The following is a 27,458-nucleotide window of genomic DNA, read 5'->3' on the forward strand; positions in this document are numbered from 1 at the left end:
CACTGTAAGGACAATAGTTTTGCATGAACAGTATTTATATTGTGGTATGTTGTGGTTCTATTATGATGAAAAGGGTTAGAAGACATGGAGGGTTTTTTTTAAAAAACAGCAAAAACTTTTATTTTAACTCCATCTTTTTATTTTTAAGCAAATAAGATCATATGTACATATGCTTTTTAAATATTCCTAACAGATACATTTTTTACTGTCTGCAGCTTTATCTTTAAGACAAATTCATTGCTAAAAGCTGTTCTTCTTGGACGAGACCTTTTGATTGCAGAGGAAGTTGAGAATCTATCTTGAAGTTGCTTTCCTTTTCTTTATCATGCTGTCCATCAGTGAAGCTCAAGCCTGTGCAGTTAACATTTTTCAGACACAATCCATTCAAATTAGCTTTTTTCTTTTTGCTGTCTTTTGTCAAATCAGCTATTGGCTCCTACCACTCTGTCCCTTAGCTTGGTTATTTCACCCCTGTTCCTAACTGCATTATTCATGGAGTCAGCCACAGTTGGCTGAGCACATTATGAAAAATTCTTGTGATCATATGAACTTCCTCAGCTGCAAGTGATGACTCTGCTTCATATCTGCCATCTTCTCGCTGTAACAGCATTTCTTCTGAATCTCATTGAGAAGCATCTCAGTTATCTTTTCATCACTTTTAACATTAAACTCTCCTCTGCTCCTCCTGCTCTCTCTATTATTTTTTGCTATAACTGTGCAACTCCTTTTTTGCCTCCATAGCTCTGTACTCTCTGCTTTTTGTCTCTCCTTCCCCTATTTTATCTTCTCCGTTCTCTGTTTTCTAATGTCTAGCTCTCCCCAGATTAATTTTAAGAATGGTTCATGCATACTCGAGAACTGAAGAGTGATCAGCCTGAGGCAGATAGAAGGTCTGTGTCTCATCCTGTCTCGTCTCTGACAATAATGAAAGTTTTGGCTCCTCTGTCAGAAAAAAAGAAAAAAAACAAAACAACAAACAAACCCCAAGCTTTCTTTTCTTATGTCTTCTATCAATTAAATTAAAGACTCCTTCAACGTGCTACCCAGAGCAATTACCTGAAGCTCCTCTCTTTGACCCCACTCTTTCTTTTAGGGATAACTCATGACAGAATCCCTGATGGTGAAATTTTGGTTTGCACTCTGTCCTCCCCAGAAGTATCAGAGTCCACCCCTCCAGAAATGCATCATTCTTTGAGTTGAGCTATGGGAGAGACCCTTGATGGTTGCAGAACTGTGTGACCCTGTGATAACAAACCACTTTGAATGGAAACTTTCATTTTTTCGAACAGGTTCGTGTTTTTGAGAAGCAAACATAAACAAAGAAGGTCCTCTTAGGAATGACATGAACTGAATTAAATGTCCCCCTTTTTAAGGGCTGCAAACTCAACTCCTGCCCTTATGATGCACTATTGCTTTTTTTTTTTTTTGAGTGACCCAGCTGGAGTCTTGCCTTTTCCTCACTAGTCTGCCAAGGAGCCTTTGTGCTGAATCACTAACTATTTCTACTGTAATTGGCTTGGGCTTCTAGGGTAAGGGGTGTGCTGAATGCTTCTCCTTTTTTGCCCGCTAATTGTTTTCCGTGCCTCATGGGGCATTTTCTTGAGATTTTCAGTGCTCCTGTAATATTTGATTTGGAGCTGGATGTTTAGCAAAATGAAAACTGTTTCAATTTGATTAATTTCTTAAATGTTGCTTGTCAGTTTAAGGAAATTTTGAGCAGTTTTTCTTCTTGCTGAGAAGTGAGTTTTAGACTATCTTTTAGACTTCCTGTAGGTAACCAAATGTCAAAAAAATCCTCAATCATTTTTCCTCAGTTATTTCAGCCAAGATTTGTGTTTATCCCTTTATTGGTCCTTTTAGAATAAACAAGAAATAATGGAGTAGTTGTGCTTACATTGCCCTATTCCCCACTTCCCAGGCAAATCAAGGGTGTCTCTCAGCAGCAGAAGGATGAGGTAGAGTTGTGATTGCAGCCATTATGTGGGGGAGCAGGAAGGTGATAGGAACCAGTGTGCTGGCTTTTTCATTAAGAGCTGTATTCCAGTCATACTGCTCTTTCTGCAGCAAAAAATCAGAATTTTTAGCAGTTGGATCAGTTCTATAGTAAACTTTGCATTAAGGAATTGTTTCCACAAGGGTACTTGATATCACTGTATGCATGTGTGTGTGTGTGCACTAACACACTTGCCAACTAAAACTACAGCAGCCAAAGAATGGGGTCGATTTAGAGAAGGGAGGCAGAGATGCAGGCCTAGCTGAAGAAGGCAGGCACATAAGCATGGTTGTTCTATGAATATGGCAAAACCTTCTGTTATGGATAGAATGGTGGGCATCACCCACATTTTGGGGAGAAAAGGACTAAGAACAGAAAATATAAGAAGCCTGTGTGACTTCACTGGCTCATCAACTCTGAAAAATCAATCCATGTGTGATTTGCTGCAGTAGAAAAGCAAATCTTTAACAGAGATAGGCATAAAAAGTAGCACTGAAATGCCCACCATGGTGGGGTTAGAAAAAACAAGGCTCCCATGGTCTCGAGTCCCATCAGGTTTGGCCTCAGTTCTCTCACCACTTGTACTGCCTTTAAACTCCAGGACACCTTCTTCTTAGTCAAGTTTTACATGTTTCCTTAGGAGCATATCTTGTGAATGTCAACCTGAGAACATCCAATTGCTTCAAAGTGTATTTCCTTGAGAACAACTCACATGCAAAAAAAAAAAAAGCAAGTGTTGTCTGATAAAGGAAATCCTTCACTATTCATAAAATATTTGGGTTATTTGAGAAAAGAGGAAATTGCTAAGGATTAGGTTTACAGCACATGAGCATGTCTCAGAAGTGCTACTCTGTAAAGCTTGTCAAGGAAAAAAAAAGGAAAATAAATCCCAGTAGGCTTCCAGAGTTTTGCATCCTGTAGTTTATTACATTTGTCAGTAAAAGCAGCAAGGATTATGGAAGTAGATTTATTAATTTTATGAAATCCTGGCACGAAGGACTGGTGGCCCTCTGATAGAAAATGAAGTGGAAGTATTTGCGAAAGACAGACATTGTGTACTTGCAGTGAAAAGTTATTATTGCAGCAAACCTGTTGCAAATAAATCGCTGTAGCAAATCCCTTGGAAGTTACTTGCCTTAAAGTCGATGGGATTATGTTTTATGTCTCCTTGTGTAAAGGAAGATCCTTGGTTTCTATGGGTGTTCAAATTCCTTGGGGCAGTATACAGAATTAGAACAGCTAATCATAACCAGTTTGGAAAAGTTTCCTGTTGGTGTTTTAGCATTTGTTATTAATGCCTTAAAGGCACACTCTCTGCTAAAATGAAGGTTCATTTTCTCTACTTTCAGCATCTTATCCTTTGTACAAGGTGTCCTTTGGAAGACTTTAAAATATTTGATCCTTTTCAGGATCTATCATCTGTATGTTGAGAGGAAACTGAGACAAGGACAGTAGGTTGTGCTAAAAAAGGTGTTAATCGAAATATGACGATTAGACCATTTACAAACATGATCTGTTTTTCACCTCAAGGCAGAGTCCATCATGTATGACAGGCAAAAATACTGCCATTGAGATCTGAATTGCTAAAAGCCTTTTCTCAAAGTTCTTAAGTCATATCCATCTGAAAGCAGTTGTAGGCTACTTGCGTTAAATCTCTTCAAGGACTCTGTTCTGGTCTATTAGGTAGGTAGTAGGCAGGTACCTGACTAGGTACCTGCATCGCAGAGATAGCAGTTTCACTTGTCTCTAAATATTTTAGCACTTTCAGTGGGTATGCATAATAAAGTCCTATTTTCTCTTAGAAGTATGTTTCTACAGGAGAAGGTTAATGCCTTCTGGGCCATGTCATAGAAGCTGAAAAAGTGGCCTTGCTTTTCTCTTTCTTTTAAATAAGGAAGTTAAGTGTCCATGCTGTTACTGCAGTACGCCCTTAGTAATCATAGCAGTCTATTTAATTTTTGTCTCAAGTAGTAATTACTTTAACTCATACAAAATTAAAAAGAAAGTTTGACTTTTAGTTTGTACCAATGTTCAAATTTTTTGCATAAATTTAATTGGAAAATACAGCTCCTATTTGCCTAAGACACTTCAACGGGTCTATTACCATTGCATCAAAACAATAGATAAAATCATAAACCTTAACATCTTAAGAACCACTTAAGAACCGCTATCCTTGTTTCACAGGGACAAAGAACAATTTCCCTAAGTTCACAATAAATGAATTTCATGTGCTGCAGTCCTTGAGTACCTACTCACCACTGGGCCATCCTTTCCTCATTGCAGAGGAGCAATGGCATGTTCCAGGCTCTGGTCTCTCACTGCCTCTTCCCCTGCTCTTTATGTCTGGTCTCCATGATTCTGTTCTCTGCAACCCATGGACCTTCAGAGCTCACAGATCCAGCTGGCTAAACATCCCCAGTCTCTGTGATCTGGAATCTCATTGTCCCTTGGTCTCCCCTGCCCTAGTTTCTTTTGGAAAGAAAAGAGGATGTATCGGTGGGAAGGAGACAATGCCATGCCTACCCAGGTTCCTGATTGTGGACCGTAAGGAGATTAGGGCTGAGGGGGACACACACCATGAAGGGAACATGCCCACTAAGTGTAAAGTTCTCAAGTCTGTTGCAGCCAGGTGTATTGGCATACATCATAGAAAAAGTTTGGCAGCATTGTTCTAAGGAAAGTTTAATAGTCATAGTGGTTACAACACTGTAGCTACTGCTCTACAACTTCAGCGCTCCATGCGAGTGTTACTTAGGTCTTCACAATATCCTAAGAGTTAAGTCAGCAAATACCATTATCACTGTATTACAGCTGAGGATACTGGGTCATTTAAGCACATGCTGAAATGGTTTGCTGGATCACAACCACATAGTATAGCAAGTTACTGAAAGTGCCAGAATTTTATGGCTCTGTATCCAATGGTTGTTCCCCATCAGATTTGTACTGGGAATGTCAAAGATGTCATTTCATAAGGGTCAGGCTTTTCTTAGAAGGAAAAAACCTGAAACCGTGTGCCTGCTTTTGTTAATTATATCCTCCCTGTAGACAGTAAGCATCTGAAAACCTCAGTCTTATTAATGGAAGTAACTGTATGTGTGCTATGTAAGTATATATTATCTTGTAAATATCTCATTGTATAAATGCAAGTACACATGCATCTATATAATATCAGTATATCTGTATGTATAAATAGGATGCTTATCCACATGCAAGCGGTTGAAATGGAAATCTAGATGTTCTGGTATGGAATTTATTTCTTCTCCAAACTCTGTTTGAAATTTATGTCACTAATGAATGCAAAATACTCACGGTTATACTGGAAGTGCAAGACTAACAACTGATAGTGAATTCATCACATCAGAAACATTGTTTTTTACAAGTACTCATTGTTATGCACAATGCTGTAGGGGTTTTCTTCCCTTTTTTTCCTCTTTTTTAACAATTCTAAAGAGTATGTTACTGTATCACAGACAGTATTTGACTTGCACTTAAGGGAAATATCACACCTTGCAGTTCAGTCTTCTAATAAACCTCAGACCTCCTCTGTTTATATCACTTAATTTAAAATTTCTGAATCTTGGAAAGATGCTGATTTCAATGTATTCCCATTCCTATCCTACAGTGCTATAGTGCAGTCAAAGAATTTTTCCGCATGATCATAGTACTACTGTTACTATTGATTTTGACATATCTGGATCAAGATTCAGATGTGGATGAACATAAGAAGTTCTTCTAAAAGCTTAATAGTGTTTTCTTCCTTTATTTTCCCACATTCGCAGTTGCTCTCTCCTTTCCCCCTTCTTTTACCTTCCTTTATTAAGAGCTTTCCTGTAACTATAGTTTCTCCCTGAAAGGTTATGGTTAACTTGGTGCTAGCTTGTAATGAAAATAGCACATTATTTTTATATCTTCATTGTTATTTTTATCCAGAAATAACAAAAGAAAGAATTTTAAGTCATCCGTGGTTTACCTTCCCTAGGTTATCAGTTTGTGGCCTCTCAGAAAGGGACCTTATTTCTAAAATGCTCAGAAAATCTTATAGATAGCCCAGATTCACCAAAATACGTTGGTTCTTAAATTGTTTTTGCAATCCTTTACATTGATTTTACACTGTGCTTAAAGGATTAACTATTTGTTGAATCTGGTCCTAAATCTTTAATTTGAAAGCAGCACTTTTTATGGTCTTTTAGTTAAATGTGGTGGATAGTGAGAGTCAAAGCTTAATTTAAAAACTGGGATCTGAATCCTCTTAAAAACTGTTCAAGTTGTAAAATATACCTTAATATGAATGGGAATAAGGAAATCATCCACTGCTTTAATTAAAACTAATGAGAAATAATGTGATTTTCCTTTCTGTCTTTCTCACTCTTAAAAACATCCAATGTGAGCAGCTTCTGTGAAACTTGTGGGTTTGCTTGTACACAGATGTAAGGATTATTTGCGTGCTGTCATTTGCCATTGATTTCAACAGCAGTTTCCACATGTCACGGAAAGCACACCATATAAAGCAGACGTGTGTTCTCCATGTATGCTGTGTCTATAAACCAATCAGGACATAATTATTTTAATAGAATTTGGACTGACATTGTATAACATTTTCAAAAGGATTCAGAAGGCTTTACCAAAGAGGACAGCTACAGCATAGAAATAGTAATTAAGATGAACTTTTCAAAGTTGGTAAGTGATTTGGTTTTTGATTTTGGTTACCCAGCTGAAGATGCATTAAAGGCTGAACTTCAGAGAATGCACTTTCTTTAAATTAGGACTACCCCAAGCAGCTCAGATCCAAAAGTAAAAGCATCTTGAGTCCCTACTCAGTCATTTGTGAAAACCATGGTCTTATTTTGCTCTAGTCACATTATGAGTCAAAGCTGGTTGGGAATACAGATGGAGGGGAAGCATATGGTCACCTGGATTAACCTGCCATAGGGCAATACTTAAGAAGTTCAGTATCTAGACTTTCTACAAAAAAGAGTCCACTACTGTTGGTTGACCTAGGAGAACGAATAAAGATGCTGTGGTCATGTCTTTCCTCTGAGTCACCCAAAAAAACAGCATTTGGATTTCTCTGATGAGAAAGGCTGTTTCTCATATCCAATACAGAAGTCTGTGGTACCCTAAGATTGCTGTTGCCTGTACGTAAATGACATAGTGCCACTGAAAGTTCTAAATAATGTAAAATTAAATAAGTTCACCCTATTTGATTTTCTTATCTAAATCTGGTTTTAGTTTTGTTTGTGGTTGGCCTCTAAGAAGACTGGATAACCCAGACACAGAAATTAAAAAGATTCGCTCTGTGTATTAAATTGGCATTACATCTTTCAGCATGAATTCAGGTTCTGCTAGGACTTTCAGGAGTCATTAGTGCTTTGCTGAATTCTCCCACACCTGCTTAAAATATGTTGGTTGCAGTGCGTGCTGCAAAGTGGAGTTACTTGGCTTATCATTAAGGATAAATCCCAGCTGCAGAGATCTAACAAATCCAGAGAAAGAATTCCACAAGTATGTTCTGTTTAGTCAGAAGCACTTGCTAAACTTTCTCTCTGTCTCAAGTATTGCTTTAACTGTACAATGTGCAACTGGTCAGTTTATGTAAGAAATAGATGAGGGAGTACACTGATTAATGAAGGAACTGGAAAAATGTGAATAGTGAAGAGTATCAAACATTCAGAGTATTCAATATTTGAGGTCAGTAGAAGGTTTTGGAGAAGGAGTGGGAGAAAGAGTGAGGGAGAATAGGGCTTAGGGTTCAATGGAAAGTGCTGTGGGGAGCTGTGGGCTTTGGGAACAAGAAAGAGCATTGAAGGTTGATGAGTAATTGAGCTACATGGGATATATTATCTCATGGTGTATTAAGTTCCTTGTGGCGATTATCCTCAGGATGTTAGAGTAGGCGTTGGTTAATGGGAGACTAGGGAAAGGGATTTGGGAAGAACAGGGGAGTATGCATAAGAGGAGGGTGGGATACTGGAGCTAGATGGCGAATTCTTAGAGGCTGGGAAAGTATCGTGGGGAAATATTGGGTGTTCCTGCTGTATTCTCATACTCCTTCAAGAGCGTCTACTTTTGACCATTGTCAGAGAGCAGTCTAGTGTACTGAGCCACTATGGGTGTTCTTCTGCTTTTATGTTAACTTTTAGAGCCTCTGTGAAAGGGTGAAGGTTTGCCCAGGTGTGGTTAGTTGGCAAAGGAGAACAAAGAGTACTGCCAAGCAGAGAAATATGGAAATAGCTTAGCTGGAAAGGCAGGCCTCACTGTGATAACAGGAGATTGGTTAGGCCACATTAGGATAAGGGCAGAGAGGAGTTAGAAGGTGGTAGGAACAGAAGTGAAGGATGGGAATGCTTAAAGTAATCCTTTAATAAGCTTCTGCTCTGGAATCCTTAATCCCTTGCTCTAGAAGAATTTTGTTTTCCCAAACACAAACCTGTTTTTCTGAACTCCTGAGCTTAAAAAGCATCTATTGTTCCAGCCCACTGCATATCTCACCCTGCTCCATTCACCCCCTTCACCCAGCTAACTTTGCTCTTAGGTTTGCTAATGCTTTCTGGCATGGGGATTTGCTTCAAATATTGCAAAATATAGTGGAGAGCTCTTGATTGGGTGGTACTGCCTGTGACGTCTCATGGTTGCACTGCAACCACAACCATAAAAATTAGATTAAAACAACAAGTAACTTCATCTAACAATCTAGCTTTTCTTTAAAAATGTGGTTGTCTCCAGCATTTTCAGTACATTTTAACAGTATGGGAAGTTTAGTATTTTGTTAGCAAGATGGCTTTTGACTGGAGAGCCCTAAGAAGATGAGATATAAGAAGAGTAATTCTGAAAGATTTCCTCCACATTTGTGTCTGGCAGTCTGGTATCTGCCCCTTCTGTGTACCCATGGGAAGAAAAGATGTTGGGGGCCAGCTGTTTCTTGCAGCTTGCCAATGGAGTCTGTGTCACACCAATAATGTCAGTCATTCACCTCAGTGAATGATAAATAATGTGCACATCCACAGAAATGAGAGATATTATAGCGAAAAGTTATATACAAAGATGTACTTTAGGTTTAAAAAGTTTCAAATCTCTGTGTGTTTGTGAAATTAAAATGATCTTAAGACACTTAACCAAAATTATAGTTCATTTTTCAGCTCTAAGTTTGTGTGCTACTTATTTGGAGAAGGTGCAGAATTCATTACATTCAGCACAATTGTCTCTGCCTTCAAAGAGGAACTTGACCAGGCTAAGCAGTACTGGTGCCACTAAAATCTCAATAATACTTTTTGATAGCTAGTTATTATTTAATTTTAATTGAATCATATTGCACAGACATAGTTCAATAGAGAACCTAAATATCCCAGTCAAGATCAGGGCTGTGATGTTCGAGGATCCGCAGACAGAAACCAACATGTGTTTTCTACCACATTATGGGAAACAGTTTCCACCCAAGAGTTAGCTAAGAGTTTAATCCTGCAATTAGTATGCTCTCTGCCCAGAAACTATCACTTGCAGCACAGTAAGACAGATGGATTTCGGATTAGAAAGAAAACTCTCCCACAACAGAGCAATGCACAATTTATCAGATATAACTTGGGACAGTGGTTCATACTCCTCTGAAGCAGCTCTGGGAGACAGGATATCAGAAAATTATTGTTTGTATTTCATTCCAATACAAAATGGGGCCCATTGTGTCAGATACTGTATAAACAAATAGTAAGAGACGACTCCAATCCCTAACATTTTATAATCTAAATAGGCAAGGCTAACACAACTGTACAGGAAATATAAGGATATGGCAAGGGAATGTGATTTGCCTGTGATCACAGAGTTGATTGGTGATAGAGCAAGGAGCCGAATCCAAGTGTTTGGATTCCCAGCTCTGCAGTCTGTACTACAGTTGACCTTACTATTAGATGATTATTAGTTTCTTCTGATGAGTTTCTTATATTTTCATCATTTTCTTTTGTATTTGGTGTTATTTGTTTGTCAAAATTGCTATGCATAGAATAAGCCCCAGGAGGAGCAGGAAGCTAGTTACCCTACTTACGTGAAAAAGAACAAAGCAGGAATAGATCTGTAATCAAGGTAGATTTAAATGTTTGTATGTCATAGCAAGCAGTTCTTCTTTCATATATATATATATATAAAAAATATAAATTATATATATTTTTATATAATATAAATATATATAGTTTTTATATAGATAGATAGATAGATAGATAGATAGATATATAAAGTGACCATCAAGGATTACTTTAAGCAAAAATAGCAGCTGGCTTTGAAATTAATGAATATAATCTGTAACAGGTACATATATAAAGCATGAAGTAATTCCTGGCATTCTTCAGTTGATACAGTATCTGAAAGTTGGGAGAAAACATTAGAATCCAGGAAAGCTATACAAAGTATTTTATTTTATGATTTTTTTTCCTGCAAGTGGATGAACAAGTAATACAAACATGCCCTACACCTGTAAGATCTAGTTATATGGCAGGTAACCAGGGAATATTCTGTGTTTTTAAATGAAATCTGCACATTGAATCAGGCAGACAACAGCTGGCTTTGAAATCAGCCTGAGAATCAGAATAATCTATGAAAGGTATTTGTGTTAGCATTAAACATTTTTGCATGCTGTCAGTGCAGAAGATAGCCTCTGAGCTTTGTGGATTAAGGAAGTGGCTGGTATGACGTTCTGGATTTGGGTTGCCTTGTTAAGAATGGAAAACTCAATTAAAATTTAGTTATGAGAAAGCTATGTGAGCCCTTGTGATTTACTGCTGCACAATATGGATTCATATTTTTAAAGGCAGACTTTTCAGTCAAGTTTGTGTCAAGTTATTAGGGAATAAGGTTATGGTCATTTCTGCAGCATGTCATTGCTTTTTGAGCAAGAGCTATATACTGATATGCATGTGTATCCAAGAAGCAATAGAAAGGCAAATTAAGATAAAAAGAAACTATTCTTTAATAGCCAAATACAAATACACCTGGAAGACTAACTAAAGTACAAACTAGGGAGATGCATTCCTGTATATAAGAAACAACTGATGATTAGACTTTGTTAAATTGTACTGTGTTTGGGGGAAATCTACCAAGGGGGCACCAAGGCGGAGCAGGCATTCACTTAACACAGCATCTCTAGTTCTAATGTTAGGATGTGAATCCCATTTTTTTCCACAAACTGGAGTTGACACAGCTACTTTTAATCCACGCTTTTAGATATGTGTGGATGCTTTTCCATTGGATTTTGCTTGAGATTATGCCTGTACAAAATCATTTACATTAACTCGAAATAGGAAATTATAAGAGAAAATTAACTAAAATCAGATTAACCAAAAAGCTAAAATTAAATGGAAACAAAAACTGTTAGTATGGAACAAAAGTGCCCACACAGACTTGCTCCAAAATAACTAATTGTATGAAGTAAAACCAACTGTTATTTTGGTTCCAGGTTTTTTGTGCAGAGAAGCCCTAGGACCTCCGGCAATTAAAATATAATTGTTCTTGTGATGCAAATATTTACAACCACTCTAAGGCCCTTTTAAATTGCCAGTGCAGTGTAAAGTAGACACAGCGCTGCTGAAAATGAGGCCAGAGATAGTGAGGACAGAGGCAGCAAGGCCCTTCATATTTTATAAGGATTTTTAGGAGACAGCACTTGCCAATCATATGAGGTAAAAGAAAGGAGAGGAGAGGTCGAAGAGTTTGCAGTGAAAAAGCAGATTGTGGAAAGCCGAAGAAAAACAGTAAATGAAAACCCACAAGTACAAATGGCAAAGGATCAAAGGTGAGGGGCTGTGTAGGAGGGAGGTGCTACTGATGCTCCCAGACATTCAGGGATGGAAAAATTCCATTAAAACTAAGCACCTGCTGCTTAAGATTAGGGCTTCAAAATTACAAACCATGTCAGTAAAAGCATTTTGCTTTGCATTTTAAAGGGGAGCTAAAGGAAACAGCCAAAGTATTAGGAGGTGGAAAAAGAGAGAATGGGGAAATATTTTAATGAAACTGATCTGCGCACATTTAAGATGGGATATTGCTTAGGCATGGCTGGTTTCAGTCTGATTTTAATTTCTGTTCCCCAGCTTTTCAGCTGTCTTCTTGAGCAAAAAGGGACTTTTTAGTTTAGTTTAGTAAGGGGATAGGCAACCGAGCTTTGGATGGCTTCCTAGCCTTGTGCCTCATTCCTCTTCATGGGTGTGTCTGACTTAAATTTCTGTTTCTTAATCCTACTTTAGTCTTTGTGGGTGAGGAGAGATGATTTCTGACTCTTTTGCCCGTTGTAGGGTAGAATGCAACACTGAAATCCCTTCTGATGGAGTAAAGGCTGGCAAATGTTAGAAACCACAAGAACTTAGATACAGAACCAGCCTGTACTTAACTGACATACACACGCTCACATTGGCATGCCCGCACAACCAGAAACCAAACTGAAGGCTGCTTGGTTTGAAACGGCTGTTTCTCCTGCCCCGTACTGCTTTGATATTTGCAAGTTGATGAGCTGAATATCACATGTCAGGGATTGGCAGCAGACAATGGAAAGCCAAAAAGCTGTTCCGAGTCCTTCACGCTGAGACAGAATTGATGAAATTGTCACTTATACATCGGTGGGAAAAAACAGCCTAATCTGCAGTGTGCCCTCTCTCTAGTCCCACTCCCAGACTCCAATTTAAGCACTCTGTTTCCCTTTAAAGAATTTAAGGTTAACCTAATGATTGCTTTTAAATAGGAAATACGAAAAAAGAAGTTGCTAAAAGGAGTTATATGTCTAGAGTTTTACTTTCCCCTGCTCAATGAAGGGATATTCACTCTTCTTGTCTACTTTGAATACCAGATGTCTCTGCACAGTCAAATTGAGGCATCCTGAAAGAGAAAGATTTTCAGATGTCCTCAGCTTTTTCTGGAAACTGGGCCCCTTTAAAGATGTCTCAAGTATGACACTCAAAAACAGAGTTGTCCCAGATTGCACAGTGCTTTTCGAAACTCAGCCAGCATTTTTAGTAGCCTATGCCTCAAGGAGTCTGGGCACCTTACCCAAAAAGAGCTAAAAATGTAATTTGCAGTTCTTCAAGTAATCCAAAACAAAGTATCAAATCCCTTCCCATCTTCCTTTGCCAGGGAAAGTCCCTGTGCACTGGAACTGGCCTCGTTCTGCTGCACAAGGGACAGCAGAAGTAAATGGAGGGTGGAGTGGGAGAGCTTTTGGAAGAATGATCAGGCTGTGCATAGTGCTCAGCCCTACTTAATCACAGATGCCTTGCTTGAGAATCGAGTTCCAAATATTTCCATGGTGCTCAAACATAGAGTTACCTGGCTGTCATCTGTGCTGAAGAATTTCAACCACCAGAATTTCCTTGGCTGTGCTGCAGCTGATGGCTTTTTCCATTATTTTAATACTCACTCAGCAGATACTTACTCGGTGTGGGTCACTAACCAGGCAAGAAAGTATTGACCGACTGTTGAATTTTCCAAATGTGAAGGTTTATATGCCTGTGTATTGTGGCCACAGAGGAACAGTCTAAAGATGTGTAGAATAAATGTGCATGGCAATACGCATACAGCACGACAGACATATGATTTGACATCTAACTCAATTTCTGATCTTTGCCTTTTTATAACAATTACACCCCTTTTGAGACTTAATCCTTTGGCCAAAACAAGGGATTGTTGAGGAAAAATTATTCAATGTAAAAGTCTTAAGAAGTGATTGAAAATAGTTCTGCTACAGGTGGACTGAAGAAGGCTTTCATTTCTCAGTTTCTTTTTCTTAACAGGCTAAGATGGATGTCATAAGACATTAATCATCCTAAATAAATGAATAAATCATCTGTACTAATATACAGATGGGTTGTGGTGAGGTTAGGGAACTAAAGCAAAGCAATGTGGTAGACTGCTTCTGTCATGAACCATTTGCCACACAGCTCACTTTCTATTCTGGCTACCAACTATTGCTGCCAAAGGAGCTGATACAGTGAGTTTTAATATCACCAGACAGGAATGCCAGGTAGACCTGTGGAACAGACACCTCTGATTTTGAAAAGAGACTTGGAGAAGCATGACTGGAGCCATCACAAATAATCATCTTAACATAAATTCCCATTACAAGGTGTACTGAAAAGAGCTGGTCCGCTCTTAGAGGTATCAAAAGGAGACATAAAAAATGCTTTTTCTTCTGTGCAATAATCTGTGCCCTGTTCTCGTGTCCATGCTTACAGAAGGGTGCAGAAATAACTAGACAAAGACTTCGAGGACAGGCCACAGAAAAATGTTCCCTAAGAGCTGGAAGATCAGACTTGTGAACCTTGTCAGGGTGTTTGGGAGCGATAAACGCATTTTCAAAAGTTGCTTAGGAGAATGTTTTGAGTATTCTTTCAAATTTGTCTTTAAAGAAGGCCCAAAGGTTTTTAATTTTTAGTTATTTTTACCAGTTGTTTGGAAAAAAGCTTAAAGCCTCCTACCCTGAAAAAGTGCTGTTTTAGCAAGTAAGAGATTAGAGAGGAAATTATACCCAGCCTTAGGATCAGGCTGTGTATGTTCTTCCGTGTGCATTGTCTTGCATCCCTGAATTAAGAGAATAGAATCAACTTCAGGTATCCGGGCTTCAGCTGGTTGCCTAAAGAGTAAGGAAGAGCTCATCTGCAAGGAAGAGCTCATCTGCTCCCACTCTGATGATGCACAGCTGGCCAAGAGGATTACTTTTAGGGTCTCTGAAGAGCCAAAGAATCTAACCTATAGCTGGAGACAGGACACAGGAAAGGACACATTGGTGTACTGAGGAGATACAGACACTTTCTGGGTTGGCTGGCGTGTCTTATTCCAACATGCAGGGTCACACTAACCCCAAGGCATGGGACTTGGAAATAGTTTTCACCAGGCTCAGTAGGAGGGCCCCGAGGAGCTTCTTGCCTTGCTGCACAGCCGGGGTCATAATTCAGCTTCCAGGATCATGTGAGTGTGTTGCAACTAGGCAATTCTCTGTCCTTACAAGAGGCTCATTTCAGGTAGCATTTTGATTTTCCTTGTTCCATACTAGGGGCACGCTTCTCACTAATTACTCTCCTTAAGATACAGTAATTAAGGCCTTTGGGTTTACAGTAAAGATGTCTACGTGAAAACATATGTAACTTGACCTCCTAAGTACCAGAGGAGGTTCAGGTAGGCCACCTTAACCCCAGCCCTGTTGTGTGGAAACAGTTCTGCTTATGGGCATTTCAGAAATTCGTATGTTTTATGCCCAGAAATAACCATTATGATCATATAGTCTGACCTCCTGCATAGCACAAGCCTTTCAGCCTCATCCCGTAATTTCTGCATTAGGTACACATCCTGTGGTTAACCCGCATCCTGTGGTAGGATTATATATCGAGTTTTGTATTGATTAGATTATGACTTGAGACAAATTACATTTTTAGCTTGGATTTTCAGTAGTTTAGGCTTGCCTCTGTAGGTTTTTCCTTTTAGAGTTTTGCAGGAGCAGTTACTCTTCTTTGCCATCTAGTTCTTCAGCTCCTTCCTCCAAGAGCAATTTATGTTAAACTAAAAGTCTCTAACTTCCTTGCCCTGAGCTTGCACAGCCTGAATACACCTTCCACAGTAGTGTAGAAAAGATGCCTAGAAGAATTTGTTCCATGAACACCAGAACTAAATACTGTTTTCCTTCAGACTTACATCCTTTATAAACCCTATAATTAATCCTTATGACAACCTGAACTTTCCTCATATTGTTTATGCCTTGTCTCCCCAGTGAAGGACAGTATCTGCTAGGTGGTTCTTACAGAACTGTGTCTGTACTTACTGGTGAGCCATTTGCAGCCAAACAGAACATGTAACAGCTGAGTTCTTTGGTTTTTTTTAATGTCGTCAGGGCAGTAATTTGGGTGTCTGTCCTTCAGCAGTTGCCCATTTGCACAACACTAGTAAGAACTTAATATTCCTTGGGATTTCTACACTTTTGTCAAGATTGACAGGTTCACAAGTTACTGTGTGTGACGGGGACAAGGCAGACAAACAGATGATTAGAAAGACAGCACAGACACATAAATTTGTTTCCTTAGGAAATGGAGCTACAGATTATTACCTAGGGAATTTACGGTTCTTTAAAATTGCTACCTCTGGGTATTCTTACGAGTCATCTTCCTTCCTGTCTTTCTTTGAATCTTCTCTTAAGGTCTTTGGGGGTTTTGGGAAGGAGTGGGACCATGTGAGTCTGTACAAAAAGTTAGGCCAAATTTTCAGCGTTGTGAGGCGATACACATGCGAAGCAGTAGACACTACCTTACTGCAACTTTCTTAAAGCTTTTTGGTGCCAAGGGTCCTCTCTCAAAATTGCGTTATTCGATTGGTGTAATTATGCGGGATTACTCTCAAATATGCAACCAGAGTGACTGATAAATTATTTCCTTTACTCCAGCAGTCATGCAAGATTAATTAGGTACATTTAGTATGGTGACACTTTGAAAATGTAAAGCGTTATATAAATGTTGAGTGGTATTTACACTGATTATATCCAGGATGTTGGTTGATAGGAAATACATAAAATGTTTTTTAATGCATTTCTATATACACAGCTTTAGGTAAGAAAGTACTTTTATAAATGTACTTGGCAAAACATTTTAAGAATTATGTAATGGATGCTTTGGATGCCTAAGGGTGGGTTTAAAAGTGGCCTGATTTTTAGACACCCATCTATGGCTATCACACATAAACTATGTTTATGCTCTGCCTGTCAACTCATTCCCCTCCCAATGCTTCAGTTTTTACATTCTCGAGTCTTGTGACATTGGACGGTCCTCATAGCTCTCCCATGGCAGTCAGCATTGGCCAAATGAGAAAAGGTAAACAAATGGCTTGTAGATATTTCTAGTATTGATACTATTTAGTGCCCTAATGATTTTACTGTTTACTACTCCTATTTACTGATTTATTTATATCTGTGTTTGTATGGCACCTAGAACAAGGTTTACTTTTTTTTATTACCATCTGAAAAAGTTTGTCCATCCTCTCCGCTCTCAGTTACTCATTCCTACTCATCCTGCCAAAGTTTTCCACCCTTTCAGCTGTGCTGGATGCCAAGTGAACACTTTGTGTGGCTGTGCTCTAAGTGGGGGAGGAAGTGGAAGCTGCAGTGAGGGAAGGAGGAGCGAGTCTTTGAATATTATCTCCTTAATTGCTTTTTTTCAAACCTAGTACGAGTTGTTCTTAAAAGGTAAATCACCAGCTCTAATGTAGTGCAAAAGGAAAGGATTTTTCCCAGCAATTAAATAGATTCCTGAAAAGTCCCCCGAGCTCCCAAACTTTCAGATCTGTGGTAAGAAATAGAAAAATGTGGGAGTTCCCCAGTTAAGATGGAACAGATCATTCATTCTGCAGATTTCCTTGAAGCCTGTGTGCACTACTCATACTAGCAGGACTTTTTAATGAGCTTTTTTGTCTGTCTGTACTTTTCTACTTTGTGTTTCATCAAGGGGAAGAAGCCTGGTGCAAAGGCAGTGTAGCCAAGCTGGGCTGTACTGTGTGCTTGGGCACCCCATCTTCTCAGCTGTGAATAATGGATTGACAGAAGTCATGGCTGGGACCAAAGGGAAGAGACCAGACACTCAAAATGAAGTCTCCCTGGTCTACTCCTGGTAACATATCCCTGCACACATCCTAACGGCCAAATATCCTGCATGGCAGCTATGAAGCCCTTCTTGCTGACTTATTCTGTATTGTTTTCCTTTTAATAGCCTTAAAAGTCATTGCTTGTTTCCTGCTGATCCTCCTTTAGGCCAGTTTCATAACCAGCCAATTGCATGCTCCAAACACTTGACCTGTAGCGTATATGGGATCTGGGTGCAAATGTATTGGCTCTGGGCCATCGCTGTTGGCTGTTGATAATATTTCATTGGAATTGCAAAACTGTTATGTAGCAACACCATGTTGTTGGAAGAGGCACAAGTGTTTGGTTTGTTTTTGCGTGATTCCTACATGCATATAAACTACACTGTGAGCTGGGGTAGAACTACTAGCAAGTGGTGTTGGGTTTCTCATTGCTCTTTTTTGCAAATGTAGATGCTATGTTGCAAGCAGAATGCAAGCGCATATATTAGCTCAAACTTCCCCTTTCTTTTCCTTGTCCCACTTGAATAATAACAAATAATCATTACTTTTCCCTTAGCTTGGCTGTCCCCAGGCCTGATTCCCTCTACATAGTTTGAGAGTTAGATTGCTTCAATATGCTCTAACCTGTGCTGTAGACAAAGTGTTATCCAGTGACTGCTGCACAATGCTGCAGGACTACTATTTGTCAGGACAAAGCAAAGATTATTACCTTTATCCACTTTTATATACTGTGCTTTGCACCTTTAATATCATTCAAATTCAACTTTAATTTCTGCTACTTGTAGAGTGAAACTGACTTTGTTTCTGCAGCCCCAAATTTCAGCAATGCCCGGTGACACGTTGCAAAGACTGCCACATGTTTCAGCTGTTTAGGGTGAATGTTCAAAGGCATTTTATTCTTGCAGGGCCCTTCCTGTGGACCTGTTCCAGTGGTTTTATCTCATTTTTGTCCTTTGGTTTAATGTGTTTAGTATGTCTTAACCTGATAGCTCAGTTTGATGCCTAGCAATACTATAGTAGATAGTCACCAAAGAAATAGAATTTATTATAATGCTGAGTTCAAGTACCGGGGAAATCTTCAAGATATCTTGGTACAGTTGTCATTGCGGTTGCAACTGATACAAATTTTGATTTATTGTTGCACTATTAATTCTTGTACGTTATGTGGTGGGCACAGCATGTATTTTAGCAACGTGCCAAAGTCAAAATAATAATAATAAAAGATTAGCCTAGAATTTAAATGTGGTGAAAGAGCTCTTTGGTTTACTGGCGATGATAATCAAGGCAAAAAGAGAAACGGGCCCCTTTTACTTTAACAAGATGAAGGTAAATCACAGGTACCACTCATTCCTTCATTGCTTTTTTCAGGTGACGATATGTGTCCCTTTAATTTCATGGCTGAATTGAGTATAGTGTCCTGCTTACAGCCAGGATGCACAGGTGACTGCTGTCTTACCTCCTCCAACCAGTAACTCTGCTTCTGCCCCAGCAAAGGCCTGTTTTCATCTGCAAGGCTCCCTGTAACTCACCCACATGCAAATGCTTCTGACCTTAATTAAAGCAGTTCACCTCTCTCTGCCTCAAGGGATGGTTTCCTCATAAGGCAGTTGTGTTTAATTAGCATTTGCATAGCATTCTGCTGCTTTCTCTCTGGGAGCGTTGTTCCCTAGGAGCGTGGGATTGCTGAAGCCTGACTGGCAAGCTTTGCACCCTCCTAATTGACACAGAAGCCAAGTAGAAGTTACACAAGGAAAGAACAGAGAATCGTTAATGATGGATCATTAGCAAGTAGCTCCTTTGAATGAATGTAGATAACTTTATAACTCTGTCAAAGTGAAAAGTAGCATGATGAATTATGCATCAAACAATAAAAGCTCAAGGAAGACATTGGTTTTATAATTGCTGTGCAATTTTCTAGCATGCTCTAGTTTGTAAGATTAATTTCTTTGGGAAGTGTGAAGCATTCTATGCCTGTTGTACACTTAATGTCAATTTTGTTTTTCTCTCATTAGAGTTTTTTATTCTGTGTCTTTTAATATCACTGCACAAGCTCCCAGGGTTTGAGATATGCAATTTTTACACTAGCAAAAATTTGCACAAGCAAGTGAAAAGTGTATAGCTACTAAACTGGTACCTTTGAGGTTCTTGGTATAAAGAGTTCTCAGATACACACACCTGAAATAAGATTGCTTTATATCTATATATTATTATATTTTTTAAATAGAAATTGCCTAATAGTTTTGTGGCTAGGTTGAGTTTCTAGACTAATAAATCTCTAAGGGGCATTTTTGCTCTGAAATTATCTTCAGAAGCATTTCAGTTGGCACAGATAGATCATTCCTGTGGCTTGCACTAGCGCCAGTTTAGCCCTCAGTCAGTCCTAGGAAGAGGAATTAATACAAATACTGCCTAGTGATGTCACCTGTCCATTTAAAATGTACTGATCTCCCACTTGAGATTTCCTCTGAAAATTGAACTGTGTGTGTTCAAAGTGAGTAGCATTAGAGGAATAAGTTAATAGAAAAGTTATCCCTGATGTGAGCTGTTTCGTAGCTTTCATGAATATTAGTGGGTGAAAGGGACTGTGAGAGATCATCTAATCCGTCAGCAAGCCCCAGAGATCAGCTGTAGGATCAGCTATGCTAGAATAATTCTTGTTCCTAAAGACCTGATGGATAAGAGCCCCGCAGCCTCCTCGCGTGGCCTGTTGCAACATTTTGCTACCCCTACCATTATAAAAGTTTATTTTCTAGTACCTAACTTCAGTTTCCTTTGTTGCAATTTAAATCAATTATTTCTCATTCATCATGGACACGAAAAAGGATTTACTTCCTCCTTGCAGAAAGGTCACGTGAATTTTTTTGGGGGTTGGGTTTTCTTTGTTGGTAGTGGTCATTTTTTTACATTTTTTGAAGACAATTTTGAAAGCCTTTTTCCATGGCCTTTCTCTTTAGGTCCATGATTCCACTTTGTTCAGTCTGTCACGTTTTCTCTGATCATTTTGATTGCTGTCCTGTAGAACCTCTTCAGGTGTTCCAGATGGCTGTGCAGTGGGGGCCCACACCAGACACTGCTCCAGCTGTGACCTGCCAGCTCTAACTAGAGCAAAAAGATTATTTCATGTGTCCTGCAGGCTTCTCTCTTGTTTGTGCATCCCTGTATGACACTTGCCTTTTTCATAACAGCATGATGTTGTTGACTCATCTTCACTTTGTGATCTAGAATAACCCCTAGCTATTCCTACCTTGCTATTTGTCCCCTGCCCTGTATTTATATAATTAAATGTAGTTCTTTTCCCTTGACATTATTGAATTTCACTCTTTTATCAGATCATTTCTCCAGTGTAGCCAGGTCATTGTGAAATCTGCTTCACAGTCAGTTTTAGCTTGAAGTCCTCAGAAACCTGAGCAAGTATGATCTGAGTTCCATCAGCTAACCCACTAAAAATATACCGGTTAGTGCTTCATCCTGAACAGATTCCTCTGGAGCTCACTTGAAACGTTCTTCTGTCTTAGAAGATCCCAGGTAGCAATTCTCTGAATATGATTTCCCTCTCAGTATTGCACCTGACTTCAGATTTGCCTAGACCATGTTTCTTTAGTGAGTTTATACAAAATAGCAGAGAATTTTATTTCTGAAAGTCAAATCTTGATCTGGTATCCTAGTGGTCAGAAGGTCATCTCAGCTGACTTTAGATGTCTGGCTGGTAGAGGTCTGCATCTAAGGTACTTGTATACCCTCTCCTTTATGGAGAAACATAGGTGATCACTATTCATCTGGCCAGGTTTAGTCATTTACCAGTGTCTTAGAAGAACTACACTGTAAATGTGTCTTTTCATCTGCAGTGACTCCAAAGGGAGACTAAGCAACTAAACATCTATATCTAGGCTATCAGCATCTAAAGTTAGATGGGATGTATCTCACTTCCAGCCCTCCTCCTAGCAGAAAGACAAGAGATTGAGCATACACTATTTGTTCTAAATACATGGTGGCTGTTAGTCATCTCCTGAGTACTTTCATTGTGATTATTTGTTCCAGTATTTAATAGAACTTGAAGTTAAATGATTTGGTCCACAGTTCCCCAATTCTACCTCCTTTCCTTTTTAAACACAAGATCCATACCTGACCTCTTCCAGGACCGTACTCATCAGGAACACGTACCAAATTAGCTTGAAAAAAACTGTTTTTCTAAGCACCCTTTATCTTATTTTGTCCTGCTTGGAGGTGGATACCTTTACCATATTAACCATTTGATTACAGTTGATGAAGACTGTTGAAAAAATGGCATATTTTGCATGACCTTTGTCAGCATCTCTCCTCAAATAAGTAGTAACTTCAAGTAGTGAATTTCCCTACTCATGCCCTTATAGGATGACTTCTTGCTGTGGTTCATTTCCCTTGCTGGTCGATATCCTATGTCTTCAGAAATAAGTCAAACACTGTTCTGCCTGTTAAAATGCCCTATGTATTTCTTTGCATTTCTAAGTAAAGCTCTAGTGTCATAGGCAAAGACATAACTACATATAACTTTTTCTGTAAATTCTTTTTGATGATATAATAAAGACCATAACTATGAATAGAAGAATCCTTTTGCTGGTTGTCCAAAGCATCAAAGGTTGTTGAATTTTGTATTAAAGAAAAGTTTTCAACTGACAATTTGGGAAATTATTGTCCTCTATTTCTCTATAAAACAGTTAGTCTTTCTATGCATACACTGAGTGCATACCTCAGTTTTGATCCCAGAGTAAATTTGTGGCTCATTCTCTCTTCTGAGGCTGACAGTAGTGGTATAGCTACTTGTCTGCAGGGAACTACACTGAAATCTCTGTTCAGTTCACTACAGAGGATTGCTAAAAAGTGTGATCTGGCTACCTGCAATAGACATAAAAGTCTTCATACAGTTGCCAGCTTCCCTTAGTGATTTCCACCTTTGAAATTATTCTTGCCAGAGTAAATAAACCATTGTTGAGTTTCTTACAGCTGCTGCTACCTGTATCTTGATAGAAAACATAAAACAAGCTGGGACTGTCTTTGCTGTGCATGATGTGAGTTCTACATCACCGCAGGATAATGGAGCATGCTGCAGAGGTACTTGAGCTGTTGCTAACTGGAGATGGTGCTTTCCATCGTCCGGTGCACTGCTCTGACATCAGTAACAGTGTGTTAATATGACATTTCCTTGCGTTCTTATGGTTGTGCTGCCTCCTGTTGTAGACAGTGTGGGGATTTCTGCACCACATCCCATTGTGTGGGCTTGGCATTGCCTGTGTTGTTCAGGTGGCAGAGAGTGGTAGACCTGTGATGTAATATGACTCAGAGCACCCTGACATAGATACCACTGGGAACAAGGGAAAGACTTTCTTAACGTTAGGTGAATATTCAGCAATTCTGCATTTGAGTGAACTACTTAAAACTGGCTTATTAGTACATTATTGTGAACTGGAATTTTTTTAGTCTAGAATTCCAGAATATAACATTTCTGTGATAAGACTGCTGTGAAAATGAGATACTTTCCTTTAAACTGACATAGACACTTCAGTATAAATATGGGCAGTAACTTCTGAAAATAATTTCCCTCCTGTCTGCTTTTTTTACAGGACCAGGTGTCAGATATAGTGAATTTGCTGTGTCACATCCCAAACCACCTCCGCTTGTTGGACAGCATACAGTGGAGATACTGAAGGGCATGCTGGGGTATGAGGATGATGCCATAGAAGAACTGCTCCGCACTGGTGCTGTGGCTCAGCATGAGGTCAGATAAGGAACATTAGCTACATTCCTTCACACTGAGTTCACATTACTTTGTCCTCTCTTTGCTCCCTTCAGCTCCCCTAATGGGACTCAAAGAGAAGACATAATTTAATTCCTAATTTTCTTCCATGTGTGTTTGTATGATTTTAACACTGATGTATCAAATAAACAGTCTCATACTGTCTGAGTGAAAGATTTTCTTGGGGCGGGTGGGAGTAAATGTAATTATACAGTCCTGTGTGGCTACTCATTTTCTGTACTTCATATGGGAAATGGAGTTCTTATCATAATTACAGTAATTGCCTAAACGTTTGTCCCCAGAAAGACATAATGTTAGTGAAAAGAAGCAGAACCTTAAAAATCTGTATACTAGACTCTCCACTTGCAGAAAGCTGCCTTGTACAATTATTTTAGTAGAAAATCAATTATGTACAAATTGGTGGTTGATCTGATTGATTTTGAACAGAATCATCAGTCATGAACTCTTTGTTCATCTCTATTTTAAATCATGGATAGAGTAACCACTGCAAAACTCACTTCTGTTCCCTGGTATTCCCAGTTACCAATATGTCTGTATATTACAGTGCATGGTCATGACAATCCCAGCATGTTAGCAGAAATAAGCTGAAATTGGCACAGTTCTGCAGTTATGAAACAAGCCTATTCCAAGACCGGTTGAGAGGCAAACTATGATTGAATAGTCTTTTGTAATTTTATTCAGAAAGGCCCAGGGTACTGTTAATTAAAGATCAATCCACACAAAACCACATGCTGAATGTCAAATACCAGAACTTGCCAGACTTCTCAATCTGGTTCTGTGGCTAGGTACTGATCCCTACCTCTGACTCTAGTTGCCATCCAAAACACCTTTCGCTATGGAGAAAACACAGGTTAACTGTGTAAAACTTTTGACTCAGTCCCACCCCCATGATTAAAACACTGTGAGTGTTGACAAACCTTACTCAAATTTAGTAATACCATATCCTGCAGTAGGGTCACTCTTAAAAGTAAGGCACCATACATTGCAATAAGGTGGAAGAATTTGATCCATGACAAATAGTAAGGAAAATATTAAAGAAGAGCCATTTCTTCGCTATAGACCTATTTGGCAGTACATAATTTACAGCTAAAGTAAACTCAGCGTATGGAAAGGGTCTAACCTTTGTTGTGTGCACTCAGGGAGCGAGGCAAAGCCTTTGTATTCCTAGAACTAAATAAAACTAACTCAAATTGACACTCAACACATAACATCCGTATTTCTCCCAAAGTATCAGAAACAGGCCTGGCACTATAACTAGCTTGTCACTTTGTTTCCACTCAAACAACATCCTCTGTATTACATTTGAACTTCACAACTCTGCATTACCTTCTGGGGGAAGAAAAGAGGTTATTACATAATCAAATTGCAGTGGAACCCCACTGTGGTTGCTCATTTTTGAAGCCTAGTGTGTTTTGTTTCATTTGTTTGCTTGTTTTCTCTGTGTTTTTGTGTTCTTTTTTTCAGATCTTACCCTTTTTTTTTTTATTTTTATTTTCTCTTGCACTGCATTCCTGGCACTAAACTCCATACTCCGTCCATGTGCTAAAGACATCATGAGATCCTGGAAGAGTGACTTCTTAAATAAATATAGAAATAAGTCTGAACTGAGAATAGGGACACCGTAGGGGAAGAATTGAAACTGGATTGGAAGAGGTTTTGATATAGTCCACCTTCCTTTTAATCTAAGGGGAACATCCCTTTTTTAATGAGAAAAACAGCAATTTGAATTCAGCTTCACATAAAATGGATAATCTGGTATTGAACTGAACTTTGTTTACTAATGAAAACTATTTAGCAGTCAGATAACATTCACAAATTTGCTGGTTTTACTTTGTTAAGGGCTGTCTTCTTCCCATTTCTAAGAATCACATACATAAGATATAGTAAAATATTGCTCAGTTTTGTTCAAGGATTTCTGAAAAATTCTTTTTTTCTGTGCTTTTCCAAGCAATGGAAATAGCTAATCACCACATCCTTAGCTACAGTAAATTGGCAGAGCTTCTTTGACTTTAACATAACAATGCTGCTTTAAATCAGCTGAATATCAGGCTATTAACTCCATAATGTATTTTGTGCAGAGTTCACACGCAAAGAGTGTTTCCCTCTCTTTTTTAGTGTTTTCCTCTCTGCTATGTTGAGAGTCAAATGCCTAAAGGGATAATCAGAGACATTATTTTGTCTCACCTCCACTACTTACTGCGGTAGGAGAAATCCAGATACCATTTCTCAGTGTTTAAGTCATACACTCACACACAGACTGTTGCTAACTCTTCTTCAAGTCAGAAATGAATGGAAGTCTTTAAATAGGTGGGTGTCTGGGAGCCTAAAAAGTCCTGTAGCTTCCAAGGTCTGATCATGAAATTTTGTCCTTTCACAAGGTTTGGTCCTTTGATTTTGGATTATTTGGAAGACAGTTAAATAATTGTCATGATAATATCTAAGCTGTTATAATACACTCTTCCTTTAAAAATGAACAAATACATGCAGAAAAAGAGTATTTACAAAATTTACTGCACTCTTCCCAAGAATCTTCAGAAGTACATGTCTCTAGAGCTCAATTGCATTTTGACAATCTTGTAATTTCAAAATGGTTTTCTCTTGTACTGCAAAACTGGAAATCAACCATCACATGGGATTCTGGACCTCATAAACTGAGATTCCTCCAATTTCAAGGAAGGGATGTAGTTAGGAATGACTATACACAGCTGCCTCTGGCAATGAATGTTTGTTTTTCTCTGCTTAAATTGGAAAGGAATCTGCTGGTGCTGCCATGATGTGAGTGTGTGTGGTATTGGCTTTAATTTGACTTGATTTACCCATCATTGTATTTAAAAAAAAAAAAAGAGAGATGCAGGATGCACCTGTTGTCTGGTTCAAAACAGAACCCACCTGTAGCTGTTTGCCAGGAAGCTATAACTACCATTGGAAAGGGAAATTTCCATTTTGGCATTTGTTCTGACTCCTTGGTCCATGGCCCCTTTGGCTCCATTCTCTGCTTTGGGGGGTCCCATTGTTGTTGTATTCTTGACCATGAAAAATGGTTTATCAGCCCTCGTCATATAAGTGTCTTCCTTTCTTTTCCATGCAAGCTAATAAAGCTCTTCACCAGGTATAAATCACTCAGAAAACTGTAAAATTGGTGGAGTCAGGCTGGCTTTGCATAGCCTGAGGATCTTGCTGAGGGATATTTTAATGCATCAAGAGAAAATTCCAATCAAACAACAGGCAAATGGACAGTAATGGATTTTTCTTGCTCCTATGCAGATCTCGTTCCTGGTATGTCTTCCCCAGAATCTTCCCACGCACTTGGGAAGTCCCTGCACGGTTGTCTGCAATGGGTGCCCTAGAACTGACATTCAAAAGTAGGTCTTTTTTGATTAGTGGCCAGGAGGAACAAGTTACCCACTAGCAGAAGCCCGCCAGCCTCGGCAGCTATCCAGCCTATGTGCAAAGCCCAATGAAGCCATATTCATGCGAAGATAGATCTGTTGGAAGGGATCACTTAATTATGCTGGAAGGCAAATGCTCCTTTTCTTCTCAGGTTTATAAAATCAAAATCAAGAGAAAAAAGTTATTTGTAATTTTCTTTTTTTTTATATAAATATAAAAACAAGCAGAGAAAATGGGGAAAATATCCCCATTCTTGTCTTACATTCAAAATATAAAGGTCCTCTTTTTTTAAGTTCATTGAAATAGAAGCTTTTGATGCCTGTTGATGTTCATCAGTTTTGGCCTTGCTTCTTCAAAGATTAAAGTTCAGCCCAAAGGTGTCTAATGACAATGTGCTATGGCTCAAGTAGCAGTCAGAATAATTCTTCCAGTGAGTGTGCATGCATACTCAAAAACTGGGGAGAGCATTTTCTTTAAATTGTCATACAGCTCCGCCACTCACAGAGCACTGTAAACCCTCAGCCTGGTGAACCTGGAGATAAAAGGCAGCTAGGCATCTCTATGACTAAAATGGTCATCATTTCTTTTAATATCTAAATGACAAGACGTATTTAATCCTTTGACCTTCATAACGTTATAACACTGTATTAAAATATATTTATTTCCTCAAAATGTATTAAAATGTATTTAATTGCCAAA

At 38.8% G+C, this 27,458-nt stretch overlaps 1 protein-coding gene across 3 annotated transcripts in view; it reads left to right on the forward strand.

The window, feature by feature from the left end:
• SUGCT (succinyl-CoA:glutarate-CoA transferase) overlaps positions 1-23,498 on the forward strand; it is a 336,948-nt gene extending 313,450 nt beyond the window's left edge. For 2 of the 3 annotated variants that reach the window (XM_075493575.1, XM_075493576.1), the window contains exon 14: positions 23,176-23,498. In XM_075493575.1, coding sequence (XP_075349690.1) covers positions 23,176-23,339 — 164 coding nt within the window. In that variant the 3' untranslated portion in view covers positions 23,340-23,498. The remainder of the gene's footprint in view (positions 1-23,175) is intronic. The other variant, XR_012774277.1, reaches the window with a different exon arrangement.
• The last annotated feature ends 3,960 nt before the right edge of the window (positions 23,499-27,458 follow it).

Source organism: Mycteria americana, chromosome 2 (assembly GCF_035582795.1).
Source record: "Mycteria americana isolate JAX WOST 10 ecotype Jacksonville Zoo and Gardens chromosome 2, USCA_MyAme_1.0, whole genome shotgun sequence".
NCBI classification, from domain to species: Eukaryota; Metazoa; Chordata; class Aves; order Ciconiiformes; family Ciconiidae; genus Mycteria; species Mycteria americana.